The sequence below is a fragment of the Lontra canadensis genome, unplaced genomic scaffold (assembly GCF_010015895.1).
Source record: "Lontra canadensis isolate GAN:19392208 unplaced genomic scaffold, GSC_riverotter_1.0 scaffold166, whole genome shotgun sequence".
Classification (NCBI taxonomy): Eukaryota; Metazoa; Chordata; class Mammalia; order Carnivora; family Mustelidae; genus Lontra; species Lontra canadensis.
In genome coordinates, this window is record NW_022631160.1 from 1,575,392 (window position 1) to 1,592,148 (window position 16,757).

General features: G+C 41.3%; 1 protein-coding gene across 1 annotated transcript in view; it reads right to left on the bottom strand.

The window, feature by feature from the left end:
- The window catches only part of AR (androgen receptor), a 207,409-nt gene that overhangs the window by 6,385 nt on the left and 184,267 nt on the right, over positions 1-16,757 (bottom strand). The window contains exons 4-5 of the mRNA XM_032845588.1: positions 12,647-12,934; positions 6,901-7,045 (exon numbers count right to left, since the gene is read on the bottom strand). Coding sequence (XP_032701479.1) covers positions 6,901-7,045; positions 12,647-12,934 — 433 coding nt within the window. The remainder of the gene's footprint in view (positions 1-6,900; positions 7,046-12,646; positions 12,935-16,757) is intronic.

Here is a 16,757-nt window from a genome sequence, read left to right on the forward strand (position 1 = left end):
AAGTTCTTTATAGATTTTGGACACTTGCCCTTTATCTTATATGTCATTTGCAAATATCTTCTCCCATTCTGTCAGCTGTCTTTTGGTTTTGTGAACTGTTTCCTTTGCTGTGCAAAAGCTTTTGATCTTGATGAAATCCCAATAGTTCCTTTTTGCCCTTGCTTACCTTGCCTTTGGTGATGTTCCTAGGAAGATGTTGCTGCGGCTGAGGTCGAAGAGGTTGCTGCCTGTGTTCTCCTCAAGGATTTTGATGGATTCCTTTCTCACATTGAGGTCCTACATCCATTTTGAGTCTATTTTCGTGTGTAGTGTAAGGAAATGGTCCAATTTCATTTTTCTGCATGTGGCTGTCCAATTCTCCCAACACCATTTATTGAAGAGCCTGTCTTTTTTTCCATTGGACATTCTTTCCTGCTATGTTGAAGATTAGTTGACCATAGAGTTGAGGGTCTATTTCTGGGCTCTCTATTCTGTTCCATTGATCTATGTGTCTGTTTTTGTGCCAGTACCATGCTGTCTTGATGATGACAGCTTTGTAATAGAGCTTGAAGTCTGGAATTGTGATGCCACCAACTTTGGCTTTCTTTTTCAATATTCCTTTGGCTATTTGAGGTCTTTTCTGGTTCCATATAAATTTTAGGATTATTTGTTCCATTTATTTGAAAAAAAAAAAGGTGGGATTTTGATAGGGATTGCATTAAATGTGTAGATTGCTTTAGGTAGCATAGACATTTTCACAACATTTGTTCTTCCAATCCAGGAGCATGGAACATTTTTCCATTTCTTTGTGTCTTCCTCAATTTCTTTCATGAGTACTTTATAGTTTTCTGAGTATAGATTCTTTGCCTCTTTGGTTAGGTTTATTCCTAGGTATCTTATAGTTTTGGGTGCAATTGTAAATGGGATTGACTCCTTAATTTCTCTTTCTTCTGTCTTGTTGTTGGTGTAGAGAAATGCAACTGATTTCTGTGCATTGATTTTATATCCTGACACTTTACTGAATTCCTGCACACGTTCTAGCAGTTTTGGAGTGGAGTCTTTTGGGTTTTCCACATATAGTATCATATCATCTGCGAAGAGTGATAGTTTGACTTCTTCTTTGTCAATTTGGATGCCTTTAATTTCCTTTTTTTGTCTGATTGCTGAGGCTAGGACTTCTAGTACTATGTTGAATAGCAGTGGTGATAATGGACATCCCTGCCCTGTTCCTGACCTCAGCTGAAAAGCTTTCAGTTTTTCTCCATTGAGAATGATATTTGCGGTGGGTTTTTCATAGATGGCTTTGATAATATTGAGGTATGTGCTCTCTATCCCTACACTTTGAAGAGTTTTGATCAGGAAGGGATGCTGTACTTTGTCAAATGCTTTTTCAGCATCTATGGAGAGTATCATATGGTTCTTGTTCTTTCTTTTATTAATGTGTTGTATCACATTGACTGATTTGCGGATGTTGAACCAACCTTGCAGCCCTGGAGTAAATCCCACTTGGTCGTGGTGAATAATCCTTTTAATGTACTGTTGAATCCTATTGGCAAGTATTTTGGTGAGAATTTTTGCATCTGTGTTCATCAAGGATATTGGTCTGTAGTTCTCTTTTTTGATGGGATCCTTGTCTGGTTTTGGGATCAAGGTGATGCTGGCCTCATAAAATGAGTTTGGAAGTTTTCCTTCCATTTCTATTTTTTGGAACAGTTTCAGGAGAATACGAATTAGTTCTTCTTTAAATGTTTGGTAGAATTCCCCCGGGAAGCGTCTGGCCCTGAGTTTTTGATTGTTTGGAGATTTTTGATGACTGTTTCAATCTCCTTACTGGTTATGGGTCTGTTCAGGTTTTCTATTTCTTCCTGGTTCAGGTGTGGTAGTTTATATGTCTCTAGGAATGCATCCACTTCTTCCAGATTGTCAAATTTGTTGGCATAGAGTTGCTCATAGTATGTTCTTATAATTGTGTTTATTTCTTTGGTGTTAGTTGTGATCTCTCCTCTTTCATTCATGATTTTATTTATTTGGGTCTTTTCTCTTTTCTTTTTGATAAGTCTGGCCAGGGGTTTATCAATCTTATTAATTCTTTCAAAGAACCAGCTCCTAGTTTTGTTGATTTGCTCTATTGTTTTTTTGGTTTCTATTTCATTGATTTCTGCTCTGATCTTTATGATTTCTCTTCTCCTGCTGGGTTTAGGGTTTCTTTCTTGTTCTTTCTCCAGCTCCTTTAGGTGTATGGTTAGGTTGTGTACTTGAGACCTTTCTTATTTCTTGAGAAAGGCTTGTACCGCTATATATTTTCCTCTCAGGACTGCTTTGGTTGTGTCCCACAGATTTTGAACCGTTGTGTTTTCATTATCATTTGTTTCCATGAATTTTGTCAATTCTTCTTTAATTTCCTGGTTGACCCATTCATTCTTTAGAAGGATGCTGTTTAGTCTCCATGTATTTGGGTTCTTTCCAAATTTCCTCTTGTGATTGAGTTCTAGCTTCAGAGCATTGTGGTCTGAAAATGTGCAGGGAATGATCCCAATCTTTTGATACCGGTTGAGATCTGATTTAGGACCCAGGATGTGATCTATTCTGGAGAATGTTCCATGTGCACTAGAGAAGAATGTGTATTCTGTTGCTTTGGGATGGAATGTTCTGAATATATCTGTGATGTCCATCTGGTCCAGTGTGTCATTTAAGGCCTTTATTTCCTTGTTGCTCTTTTGCTTGGATGATATGTCCATTTCAGTGAGGGGAGTGTTAATGTCCCCTACTATTATGGTATTATTGTTGATGTGTTTCTTTGATTTTGTTATTAATTGGTTTATATAGTTGGCTGCTCCCACGTTAGGGGCATAGGTATTTAAAATTGTTAGACCTTCTTGTTGGACAGATCCTTTGAGTATGATATAGTGTCCTTCCTCATCTCTTATTATAGTGTTTGGGTTAAAATCTAATTGATCTGATATAAGGATTGCCACCGCAGCTTTCTTTTGATGTCCATTAGCATGGTAAATTGTTTTCCACCCCCTCACTTTAAATCTGGAGGTGTCTTCGGGTTTAAAATGAGTTTCTTGTAGGCAACATATAGATGGGTTTTGTTTTTTTATCCATTCTGATACCCTGTGTCTTTTGATTGGGGCATGTAGCCCATTAACATTCAGGGTAACTATTGAGTAATGAATTTAGTGCCATTGTATTGCCTGTAAGGTGACTGTTACTGTATATTGTCTGTGTTCCTTTCTGATTACTATTTTTAGGCTCTCTCTTTGCTTAGAGGACCCTTTTCAATATTTCCTGTAGAGCTGGTTTGGTGTTTGCAAATTCTTTCAGTTTTTGTTTGTCCTGGAAGCTTTTTATCTCTCCTTCTATTTTCAATGATAGCCTAGCTGGATATAGTATTCTTGGCTGCATGTTTTTCTCGTTTAGTGCTCTGAATATATCATGCCAGCTCTTTTTGGCCTGCCAGGTCTCTGTGGATAAGTCTGCTGCCACTCTAATATTTTTGGCATTGTATGTTACAGACTTCTTTTCCCGGGCTGCTTTCCGGATTTTCTCTTTGTCACTAAGACTTGTAAATGTTTTTATTAGGTGACAGGGTGTGGAGCTATTCTTGTTTATTTTGTGGGGGGTTCTCTGCACCTCCTGGATTTTGAAGCTTGTTTCCTTTCCCATATTAGGGAAATTCTCTACAACAATTCTCTCCAATATACCTTCTGCTCCCCTCTCTCTTTCTTCTTCTTCTGGAATCCCAATTATTCTAATGTTGTTTTGTCTTATGGTGTCACTTATCTCTCAAATTCTCCCCTTATGGTCCAGTAGCTGTTTGTCCCTCTTTTGCTCAGCTTCTTTATTCTCTGTCATTTGGTCTTCTATATCACTAATTCTTTCTTCTGCCTCATTTCTCCTAGCAGTAAGAGCCTCCATTTTTGATTGCACCTCATTAATACCTTTTTTTATTTCAACTTGGTTAGATTTTAGCTCTTTTATTTCTCCAGAAAGGGCTTTTATCTCCCAAGAGGGTTTCTCTAATATCTTCCATGCCTTTTTCGAGCCTGGCTAGAACCCTGAGAATTGTCATTCTGAACTCTAGATCTGACATATTACCAATGTCTGTATGGATTAGGTCCCTAGCCTTTGGTACTGCCTCTTGTTCTTTTTTTTTGTGGTGAATTTTTCCACCTTGTCATTTTGTCGAGATAAGAGTATATGAAGGAGCAAGTAAAATACTAAAAGGGTGCTAAAGACCCCAGGATAATACACTTTAACCAAATCAGAAGAGATCCCAAATTGTGGGGGGGAGAAAGGGGATAAAAAGAGGTTCAGAAAAAAAAGAAGCAATTAAAAAAAGAAAATGAATAAAGAAAAAATATAAAAATGAAAAAAAAATATATATGATAAACTAGTTAAAAAAACGTTAAAAAAGAAAAGGGTAAAAGTTAAAAAATATTTAGCCGAAGAAGAAAAAAAAATGAAAAAAAATTAAATTAACTGCAAGACTAAAGAATCATGGGGAGAAAGCCATGAGTTTCGTGCTTTGCTTTCTTCTCCTCTGGAACTCCGCTGCTCTCCTTGATATTGGACCTGTACTCCTTGGTAGGTGAACTTGGTCCTGGGTGGATTTCTTGTTGATCTTCTGGGGGAGGGGCCTATTGTAGTGATTCTCAAGTGTCTTTGCCCCAGGCGGAATTGCACCGCCCTTACCAGGGGCCGGGCTAAATAATCAGCTCGGGTTTGCTTTTAGGAGCTTTTGTTCCCTGAATGCTTTCCGTAGGGTTCCGGAGGACGAGAATGAAAATGGCGGCCTCCCAGTCTCCGGCCCGGAGGAGCGGAGAGCTCGGGGCCCCACTCCTCAGCGCGCCCTCAGAGAATAGCGCCCAATTACTCCCATCTCCCTGGCCTCCAGCTGCACTCTGAGCTGACCGAGCCTGCGACCAGTTCAAGGTAACCCCGAGCTGAGAGCTCACTCCTCGGCTCTGTCTCTGTAGCCAGCTTCCCTGTTCTAATACCTGCAAGCTCTGCGACACTCAGAGACCCCTGATCCTTCTGTGACCCTGCGGGACCTGAGGCCACGCTGACCCCGTGTGGGCTTCACCCTGGTGTAGCCTCTGGAGCGATGTCCCTCAGCGGAACAGAGTTCTAAAAGTCCTGATTTAGTGCTCTGTTGCTCCGCCACTTGCCGGGAGCCGGCCCCTCCCCACCGCGGTCTATCTTCCCGTCGCTTTGGATTCACTTCTCCACCAGTCCTACATTTCAGAAAGTGGTTGATTTTCTGTTCTAGAATTGCTGTTCTTCCTCTCTTCGATCTCCCCTTGGATTTGTAGGTGTTTGCAATCTTTAGAGAAGCTATCTAGCTGATCTCCTGCTACCTGATGTAGTCTCAGCCTGCTACTTCTCCACCATCTTGACTCTTCCCCTATTTTTTTCTTTTTAAAAGATTTTATTTATTTATTTGACAGACAGAGATCACAGGTAGGCAGAGAGGCAGGCAGAGAGAGAGGAGGAAGCAGGCTTCCTGCTGAGCAGAGAGCCCAATGTGGGGCTTGATCCCAGGACCCTGGGATCATGACCTGAGCTGAAGGCAGAGGCTTTAACCCACTGAGCCACCCAGGGGCCCCCAAGTGCTCTTTTTAAATGACCATCACCCAGTTGCCCCATCTCCCACCTACCTCCCCTCCAGCAACCCTTAGTTTGTTCCTGTAGTTAAGAGTCTCTTACGGTTTATCTCCCTCTCTGATTTCATCTTACTTTATTTTTCCCTTCCTCCCCCTATGATCTTCTGCTTTGTTTATTAAATTCCACATATGAGTGAAATAATATAATAATTGTCTTTCTCTAATTGACTCATTTTTCTTAGCATAATACCCTCCAGTTCCATCCATGCACATATTTGCAAATGGTAAGATTTCACTCTTTTTGATGGCTGAGTAATGTTCCATTGTATATATATACATACTACATCTTCTTTATCCATTCATCTATCAATAGACATATGGGCTTTTTCTTTTAAGATGTATTAATTTATTTGAGAGAGGGACAGACAGCACAAGTGGGGGGAGGGGCAGAGGGAGAGGGAAACCAGATTCCCTGTTGATCGTGGAGCCCCATGCAGGGTTAGGTGTCACAACCCCAAGATCACAACCTGAGCCAAAACCACGAGTTAGATGCTTAACCAACTGAGCCACTAAGGTTTCACTTAAACCTGTTTTTAAAGAGAAGGGGAGTGGCTGGGCCAACGTCACATGGCCAGAGAGTGGTAGAGCTGCTCCTCCCCGTCATTTAACCCCATAAGGCAGTATAAGAGCTAAGAGTTATGCAGACCTACTTTGAATTCTATCAGTAATATGCCTTCAGTGAGCCACTTTATTTTATTTTGTTGAGCCTCATTTTCCCCATTCATTAAAAAATATTATCTATAAAAAGGGGAGATCAGGTTATCATGAGGGCTCAATGAGAAGAGGTATAGGAAGTATCTAATATAGTCCTAGCACAGAAGAACTTCTCAAAGAATGGTGACTGGCAATAGCCCTCAGTGGAGGCAAAGGGACCACAGCAACTTCAGATTTCACAGCTAGTCTTTTTGTCCATTCCCTGTGTTGCTCAATGTGAAGAAGAGGGTCCATGACATGAGGTTGAGATAATCTTCAGGGCAGGTCAGAAACATGGCCAAAATACTAGGTCTTGGGTGGGAAAGGAATGGCCAGCACCCACCCCCCTCCCCCACTGCTTTCCACCAGGTGGCCTTTCGGCAGGGCAAAGCCACATCAGATTGGGAAGGCTGACTGAAGCCTCTACTGCCTCACATACAGGTCAAATGGCCTACTCCCCTTTCCCCTGCCACTGTTACTCCCATTACCATCATCACCACCAACCAGGTCTGGCCAGGATGTTATGTTTTATGTGAATTCTGGGCCCATGAACACTTACTCATTGAAGACCAGGTCAGGGGCGAAGTAGAGCATCCTGGAGTTGACATTGGTGAAGGACCGCCAGCCCATGGCAAACACCATAAGCCCCATCCAGGAGTACTGAATGACTGCCATCTGGTCATCCACATGCAAGTTGCGGAAGCCTGAAGATGGGGCAGAGGCAGTGGTCAGACTGAGCATTGATGGGCTGAATGAAGTCCCGGCCCTCTACTGGGCTGAGAACCACTGGCACTTAGGCAGCTCCTGAGGAGACCCAGGGACCAATAATGCTGAGGAGCTGGGGAAAAACAAACTGTGTGGTGGGGATAATATTCCTTGCTTACCCTACTTCACTAAGCTACTCAAATGAGATGATGATGGAGGCAAAAAATTGTACTGTCATTTGGAAGAGAATTATCATCTAACACTGGCTGCTTACGATGAATGAATTCTTGTAGAAGTATGTTACTTATATTAACTCACTTAATCTTCACAATGATCCAGTAAAGTAGGTACTACTAGTAAACCCATTCTGTGAATTAGTAAAAGAGAATTAGAGAAAGGTTAAGAAACTTGTCTAAGATCATAAGGCTAATAATTGGCAGACCACATTCCAAAGCCAAGCAGTCTGACTCTAAAGCCTGTGCTCTTGATTACTATATGCCTTTCTGAAGATGCGGTGTAATAATCATTTCTCCTATGTGGACAACACTTTTCACTTGACAAAGATCTTTTCTAGCTATAATCTCATTTGTCCCTTTTAACAACCCTGGCGAATGGATATTATTATATATCAGCATACGTTGTAATGCCTTTGATAGCAACTGCCTTCTCTATACCACCTTCAGGCTCTATCTTTACTCTGATCCTCTTTCTGGCTCTCACTTCCTATCCATTATTTTCTATTCAACAAGTAACCTGGCTCTGCTAGTTTCCTACCCTGTCATTCCTGCTCTACTGCCATTATTATGCACAAACAAGTTCCTTATGACCTGTCTCCTTAGACTAATTTCTTGTCACTTGTAATTTAGGTTCTAGTTATTCTGAAATGTTTAGTTTGCTGAACACACCATACTTTCTCATGCCTCTATAGCTCTGCTATCTCTGCACAGGCAGTTGGCTTTGCCTAGAATGTATTCCTCCATTCCCAGGGGTTCCATCTGATAAATACCTACTCATCTTTCAAATCTTCAGTGAAAGCTACTTCCTCTGTGAAGGCTTTTCCAACTCACCTATGCAGAAGAAAAGATTCTTCTTTTACCTTCTTACTGAACTTTGTGTACCCCTACTCAATCACAGCACTCATTACACAGTACTAGAATTTACTTATGTACACATATGTCTCCTCCATGAGACTTGTCGATTCCTGAAGACAGGGACCATCTTTTCTTTCATCTTTTCCTCGCTAGTACGTAGCACAGTTCAGATACTTAAGTACACATCTTTGAAATGTTAATTTAATATTATATTAATGTGATAGTAATTAAATGGAATAATGAACATTTTTTTCATTTTATAAAATGGGAATTAGATGATCTCCAAATTATCTCCCTTAGTCTCAGAGAAAGGAGGTTCCTAGATGCTACTTCCAGAATACCACAAGGTAGAACAGATGTACCTATATTCTTCTGGAATTTTCGAGACAATTGAATGTTTAGAGAATCACCTCAGAGCTCATCTCCTACCAGCACCCTATTTCTCTTTTCCCCAAAAGATCCAGAATTATCTGTTTGTTTTGCTATACCTCATTAAGAATGCTTCCATGAATATAGATAAAGCTTATAGCTTTCTTGTTGATGACCTGACTTAACTCTCACAATAACCCCAGAGGGTAGACAATGTGACACTCATTTTGCCAACAAAGAATCTGAGGGCCAGATAAGTTAACTGACTTCCCCAAGGTCATACAGTCTATATGTGCCTGAATTGGGACTAGAACCTAGGTGCTCTGATTCTCTACCTCAGTGCTTTTTGCCTTCTACTGCTGAAGGACACAGCTCAAGAACTACCAAGGTCATGAGTGTTTCTTAGCCACAGGCCCAGGTCTGAAGTCTACACTATAGAGACACATTGTTCTGTTTGGTTGGTCCTTGCCAACACAAAAAGCCAATTTCCCTTTTCTTTAAGGTCCCAAGCCTACTAGACAACAAAGACTATAGAGTCCCCAGATCACCACCACTGCAGCTCAATGGACTGGCTGCAGTCTTAGCTCCCAGGCCTGTGCCTCCCGTCTTCACTGTAGTGACATGTTGACAAACTAGCTGAAGTCTCAGACTCCAGAGTATTTCCAGCCAGAAGTCATTTTGCAGCACAGAACTCCTGGTACTAACTCTTCCTAGTAGGACACAAAAAGCAGGGACCAATTATGCAACACATCTTGGGGAAAGGACCTGGGAGCTTGAACCCTGAACCTCTGTAGCAGAAGCAAGAAAGACTTGGCCGCTTGGTATGTGAATATGAGGGTACCTAGGTAGAATGAGGATTAAACTATACAAGTACCAAGGAAGCCATTAAAACTGATGCTTTTTTCCTTCCCTGAGATGCCAGAGAACTAAAAAAGAAGAGAAAAATGGGAAAGCTTAGTTTGGCTGTAATAGTAATTATAATAATACTAATGGTCCTTAGTGAGGCCTGCTTAGCACTCAGTCCTGATTACTGTGTATATATCAGCAACATAGCAGGCTAATTTTCCTATAGATCTAATATGATCACAACACTTAACTCTGTTTTTTAATGCCCAGCCTTTGGAGTTGTCTGCTCAGATAGCATGACTATTAAGTAAGAGATGACTTGAAGAAAGAGTAGCTCCAGCCTACGGATTTCCTTCAGCATACCTTCACTTAACACCTATTTTCTACTGTATTAGGCTATTCTGGAGAAATTGAGAGGAGTCATTGTCAGGTTCTGAAACATACCCAACAGGTTAGGAAGCAGAGAAAGTGTCACTGGGATTCTGTTTTCTCAATAAAATTCAGTCAATTATAATTTCTCAGCAATCTGCAATGGAAACCTATCTAGTCTGTTGTCCCCTATCTAGTCTGGGAGAATGTGTTCAAAGAAAGGCCAGTTGGGAAATCTTTATTGCTATAGTACATCTGACAGCTAAAGTCTTCACATAAGATAAAGCATCTTTGGGACCCATGCATGAACTTCTAGGTAAGGCTGATGGCAGCTTGAATTGATTTTAGTGAAAGCCTCATAATAATGACCTATCCTCTTTCTACATAAGCTCCATGTTACTTACACTTAGCAAGTTAGTGATTGTTCTACCCCCTCTACCAATGAAAAAACAGAAGCACATGTAGACACATGATTTGCTCAAGGTCACACAACTAGTTTATAGCTAAGATTCCAAACCAGAAACATCTGATTATAAATGTACTTGTGAACAATCTACTCACCTACTCTCAATTGATAGTTATTATTTATTAATGTCCAGGTACTATTCTAGGTGATTTACATATATCATCACCATCACAGAAAACTGACAACAGAATTTGTGTAGATGCTTAGCACAGTGGCTCACACAAGATAGGAACTCAATCTGTTTGGTCAGCAAATAACTTGAACTAGTAGATAATTACTGATGATATGAATAACAGTTCTTCTGAATGTGGCAATTGGCTTTCTTTTGAGGATACTATTTTAAATGACCCAGGGTCAAAGATCATCTCCTTGGTTGAGCTAGATGGTGGACTGATACTGACTTGCAGACTTGTTAACCTAAAGAGGAGGTTTCCCATTCTGGAGGTTGAGCTGAGGAAAGCCAGTGACTCTAGGTCATATAAATTCTGCTATAATGATTTGCACTAGATTGTTGTTAAGACCACCAAATTAGAAATCAGACAATGTAAGCCCCAATTCTGGCTCCATCTGTTAAGTGACCAAATGGAACAAGTTAGTTAACCTTTCTGAGCCTTGTCATTTGAAATGGAAGTAATAACTTCTCTGATTAACAGGACTGCTGTAAGGATTAAGTGGAATCACATCTTTGAAAAGGTTCTCTATCCCATAAATAGGATAATTTAAGTGGTTGGGAATAGGTAGGAAAGATTAAGCTGATTCTTTGTTACGCAAAGGACCTCAAGACATCCGGCCAAATAAGTAATAAGAATCAAATAAGTAATAAGAATACAAACAACTTTCCTTTTTTATTCTTTTTTGCATTTCTTTTCTACCTTTGTGAACCCTCTGTTTTGTCACATTGCATACACAACCAGAGTCCTTAGGTCTTTTTCCCAGTGATCTTATTGGCTAGTCAACCTCGGCTTCTCAAGTGAGGAAGGTGTTAGGATAGTCTGGTGGCTATAACTGGGCCTTGTGAGTTAGAAAGGCAAAACAGAGGCTTGACAGCCAACATGCAATGTCTTTGAAGGCAACGAGATCATATTATGACCCAAATGGGCTTGGATGAGGTTTTGGTCCTTCACTGTAAATCCCAGCGCTCCAGAACTACAGGGGTATCACACAGACTAGGGGTTGAGTGGAAAGAGGAGGGCATTTGGGATTAGGAAGGGACCTGGGCTTGAGTTCCAGCCCTGCAACTTTCAGACTGTGTAACTGTAGGCCAAGCACATGACTGCTTAGAGCTTTAATGTTTTTAATCTGTTAATTAGAAAAAGAATCACTGGTTTATAAGACTGTTATGAAGATCAAATCAGGTAATACAAATGAAACTGCTCTGTTCACTATAAATTTCCATCTGAATGGAAGTTATTCTTAGAAGGCAGGTTAATCTTTGACTCCATAACAGGTTTAGGTTCTTGATATTTCAAAATAATCTTTGAGTCATCGAATTTTAGGATTTAGACAACCCTTAAAGAGTTTATGGTTCACTTGTTTTCAAACTGTGCTCCTTGGAGCCCTAAGATTCTGTAAGAGTGACCCGAAGCTTCTCTCAGGGTAGTGAGGGAGAGGCACTGGTTTTAAATCAACCATCTCCACTTGGATCTGTATACAATGTTTTTTTAAGAATTAAAGAGTTGGGCTGCTAAAGAAAAGTTGTGAATTCTTGGATAGAGGAGCTCTGAGGCTTCTTCAAGCTCTAATATGCTAATAATCAGACCAGCTCAAATAGCAGATGGCCTAGGGAGAAAGTGATTTCCCTGTCACTGGTGGTAACCAAACAGAAGTTAGACAAACACTTTGTATTTCTTTCATTATCACCTAACATTACCTCCTACTATAATTCCCAATGCAGTTTAAAGAACAGTAAGTGTTTCTTGAAGCAAAATTTGACAACCATCAATTTAGTCCAAACTACTTCTCACACAGTATAGACCCAGAACGGGAAGGGTTCACACAATGAGTTACCAGCAGAGCTAAGACTAGAACCGAAGCGTTCTGACTCCCAACTCTTTCCTTCTACCATACTGTATTATAAGGCTTCCGAAGACCGAATATCAGTCAAGCTCAAGACTGTCTCTGTGGGTAAGCCTGTGTGTGCGCATGTAGAAGAGTACCTTAAGGTATACAAGGGTATTTCCATGTGATCTGTGATTATGGGGAAATTTGTTGACTATGTCTGTAGGTGGAACAGGCAAACATGACCATAATGTGCAGATGTGAGAAACACAGGATACTCTATCATGCTGTTCTTCTCCTTGATTTAGGAGTTTCCTTATTTTTCAAGTGGGAATTATACCAAGCTCTCCCCTCCATCGGGTTATGAGGACTGCATGAGTTAAGACATGATGCAGGCCCATAGGAGCAATTTGCTAAATATGATCTCCCTTATCCCATGCCCCCACTTCCCATTTCCTTACCAGGCAAGGCCTTGGCCCACTTGACCACATGTACAAGCTGTCTTTCACCCAATTCATTAAGGCTAGAAAGCAAGGCTGCGAAGGAGTCAGGCTGGTTGTTGTCATGTCCAGCACACACCACGCCCGGCTCAATGGCTTCAAGGACATTCAGAAAGATGGGCTGACACTCATAGCCTTCAATATGTGACACTGTCAACTTCTGGGTTGGCTCCTCAGTGGGGCTGGTGGCACTGGAAGCCTCCCCTTCCTCTTGTAGTTTCAGATTACCAAGTTTCTTCAGCTTCCGGGCTACAGGGAAGGAAAGGAAAACTTGGAGTTGCTTTCAATGGCCAAACACACCACTCAGCTACCCCGTTAGAAAAATTGCCCAAGCTAAGAAAATAGGGATATTCATTCTCCCTGGTCACAGAATCTAAACTCCTTAAGAACAAGTGCTCAGTTTAAACACTGGTTGAATGAATGATTTATCATTCCAAATCCCTACTAAACCCAAACTTTCATATCTTGCTTTCTCCTCAATCCCATTTTTGGGTTCAATAAATGGGAATTTTCTGGTGTTACAGCATTTTCTACTGAACACTATACAGCTTAAGATATTGTAAAACATTATGCCCATAGTTGAACATACACTGTAACACACATACTGATTTTTTTTTCTTTAACAAATAGAAGATTGAGAAGATAAAGGGCTGAAATCCCCAATATTATCAAAAGAGTAACAGAATATCCCTGACTGGAAAAATGGGACCCAAACTAAGAGGCAGCCATCAGAAAGGATGATAGAAATATCTTCTTTTAAAACAACATGAATTACAAACTTAAACCTTAAGAATCACCCTCCCCCCATGCTTGCACACACACAATTTAGAGGTACATGAGCATCCTGATGTTTACTAGCATTTATATTGGCGTAAATAGACAAAACTGAGGAGGTCATAACTTTGAGGCCTAGCATAGGCAGTTGCACTGGGGAGAACGATAAACCATTTTATCTCTAATCCCTTTATATAATAATAAATAAAAATAAACCAAAGAGATAAGTTGATTACTCAATTTAAATGGATATATACAAAAAAACCTGTCGCTGATGTATTTCTGGATCCTATAGAAGAAATACTTACCTGGAACTGATTTTCAGTTTTAATTAGAAAAATAAGTCCTGCAAACTCCAGTCATAGTGCAACTCGGTAAGTCAATGCAAGAATGGACCACACATTTAGATCAACAACCAGGATAGAGAAGGAGAAAATGGTGGGGTTGGTCGTGTAAGAGGAGCACAGAGCACTCAGGGTAAAATAACAGGGGAGACTGGAAAATCAACCCAGAGTGCAAGATGACAGGAGATACGCACACATACACAGTCAACTCCCACCTCCCACCTCCCACCAAAGGCACAGGATGGAAGGTATGGGCCCATCTTCTCCCAGATATAGAGGCCTGGCCCCCAAAATGTCTTGCCATCTGGTGAACCCATGGCTGACATGTGTTCTTGTAGCCAGCTCCACAGACTGGCCGTGCATACTGGGTCTGTTCCTTTGGTACAGTATCTAAAGGTAGACCCCATCTTTCTCAACATTAGCAGTTTCTGGCCTTGAGCTCAGAAGCTGACAGACCATGTAGTCCCCCATTCCAACCTGAAAGAGGACAGAGATGTAAATAGCCCTATGCCTGAGGGAACTAAGAAAAATGAGGGTGACAGTTTTTTCAGGCTCTTCTACATGCCTCAGTCTATGAACACATTATGTCATTTAATTCCACCATGATTTTAGGAGATTAGGAATATTTCCTATCCCTATTTTACAAGTGAATAAACTTAGGAAACACAGCTATCAAGAAATGGAATCCTAGGGTGCCTGGGTGGAACATCTGCCTTCAGCTCAGGTCATGATCCCAGGGTCCTGGGATCGACCCCGCACTGGCGCCATCCCAGGGTCCAGGGATCGAAACCCGCATTTGGCTCCCTGCTCAGCAACGTGTCTGCTTCTCCTTCTGCCTCTGCCTGCCACTTCCCCTGCTTGTGTTTTCTCTTGCTCTCTGTCAAACAAACAAACAAATAAGTAATTATTTTTTTAAAGAAAGAAAACCCAATAATCTGAACCTGGTCTGCTGACTACAAAAGCTATGCTCTTTCTACTACATCATGTTGCCTCTCAAGTTCTCTGAAGACCTGAATCTTACTTCTAGCCAAACAGCAGAGTTGAGGAGTGGGGATGGGGTTATATCCCACCTGATTTCCATCCTCACCCTTGACTCCAAACTTCAGTAACTGCATCAAATCAGAAGACAAGAGGCAGGAAACTATGAAAATACTCTATTCATATGCCCAAAGTAGAAACAGGTTTGGAGCACTATAGTGGTCTAAAAATTAACAGCATGATGGAGTAGGAAGGGTCTTTAGAAATCATCTCATCCAAAGGTCACAGATTCAATATGCCTTCAGGGTAAACATAGGTAATGCAGTGGTGTGTGCATGTGTGCGTTTGCATGTGCATGTGTAGGAGAATGGGAGGAACTCTGGTGACCTGGAGTAAATGACTACCTGCCATCCTGCCCTTGCCATGCACATGCATGTGCACATTCATGTACATACAACCCTAGAAGGCATTCATGTAATATTTAAAAGATTTTCCTGGAACTCATCTGTATTCCAAAGATAAATTCAGTCCTTAGCTACCATTTTGGCACTTCTGACATTAATCCAACCTTTCAACTCGAAGTTGAGGAGGTTGAAGCCAGAAAGAGTGAGGTCACCCAGTGGTAGAGCTAAGACTAAAACCAGGGCTTTTATTTCTAATCCAGGGTTCCCTGTGTCACATCGGTTCTCTTTTTGACTAGTTGTTTCCTACTCTATCACAGTACTTACCTCTCTGAGCTCCTTCTAGATATGCACTGTCCAAAACAGTAGCTACTAGCCACATGCGGCTACTTAAACTGAAATTAGTTAAAATTAAAGAAAATGAAAATATAATTCCTTAGTCTCACTAGCCACATTTCAAGTGTTCAATAATACAGACACAGGACATTTCCATCATCTCAGAAAGTTCTATGGAATAATGCTGTGAATCTAGTCTGTTCTCTGGGGCGGCTGTCTCATTTGTCATACCCTACTCATGCTATTGATAAAGAAGAAAAGAATCTAAATAAATTTTATACAGATGAATCCTTGGACTTTTCTAAAAGGAACAGGGACAAAGCAATTGGTGCTGGTGCAATCAGTGAAGTACACTCTGTCACCTCAACTCTCCCACCAGTGACTCAGATCTCAACAGGGTGATGACTCGTGGACCTAAGCAAACTCATTACAGGCAAGATCAATATGTGCAGAGACTGTGGGGAGAGTCCATCAACATGAAATAATTCCCATTTTCTGAATAGTGCTAATGAGAACTTGGCTGGTATTTTCACATCCTCCTCCTCTAGACTTATATGGTATCAGTTTGAGGAAAAGCAGCTGCATTCCCACTTGCGTCTAGGACCTGGGTAGTGCTGTCCCTGCAGCCACAGTGGCCCAAGCTGCACCAGGTGTTCTGGCCCCTCTGCCTGAAGAGGGTGACTGTACTGGACGTAATTGAAATCAGATTCCATTCATTCTGCCAGGGAATCCTCTGTTCTCTTTCTGCAGCAGAGGCCAGCATGTTGCTAGACGACTTGGAATGCTGGACAATGAGGCTTGCTAGTCTCAGCTGTAACTCAATGCCCAAGGCCTTGTTTTCTTCCATGAAGGCTACCCCCACACCCCTCCTTCCTCCTGCACCTGAGCCCCAGAGTCAGCTCTAACTCTTTCATGTGAAGTACAGGCCTGCCAGCTCCTGTCATAGGAGATACCCTTTAGTTTACTTAAATTGAGAAGCCAGGAGAAAAGGGATAGTAAAAGTGGATAATCTAATGATGTTTGAGTTGCTTTGCATCTATCTCCTGTCTTTCAGTCTCAGATCAGTGACAACAAAAGGCCACTGGCAAGTTACTTCCTTGTCCCTACCAGCTATTTAGGGGATTGGAGCACCTGACATGATGTCTGGATCCTGATGCCTGGATACTATGGAGAATTCACTTTTCAGCCTGGTGGCATTAGACCCTTGCAAGGGCTGTCTCTATAGCACCGGAGACAGAT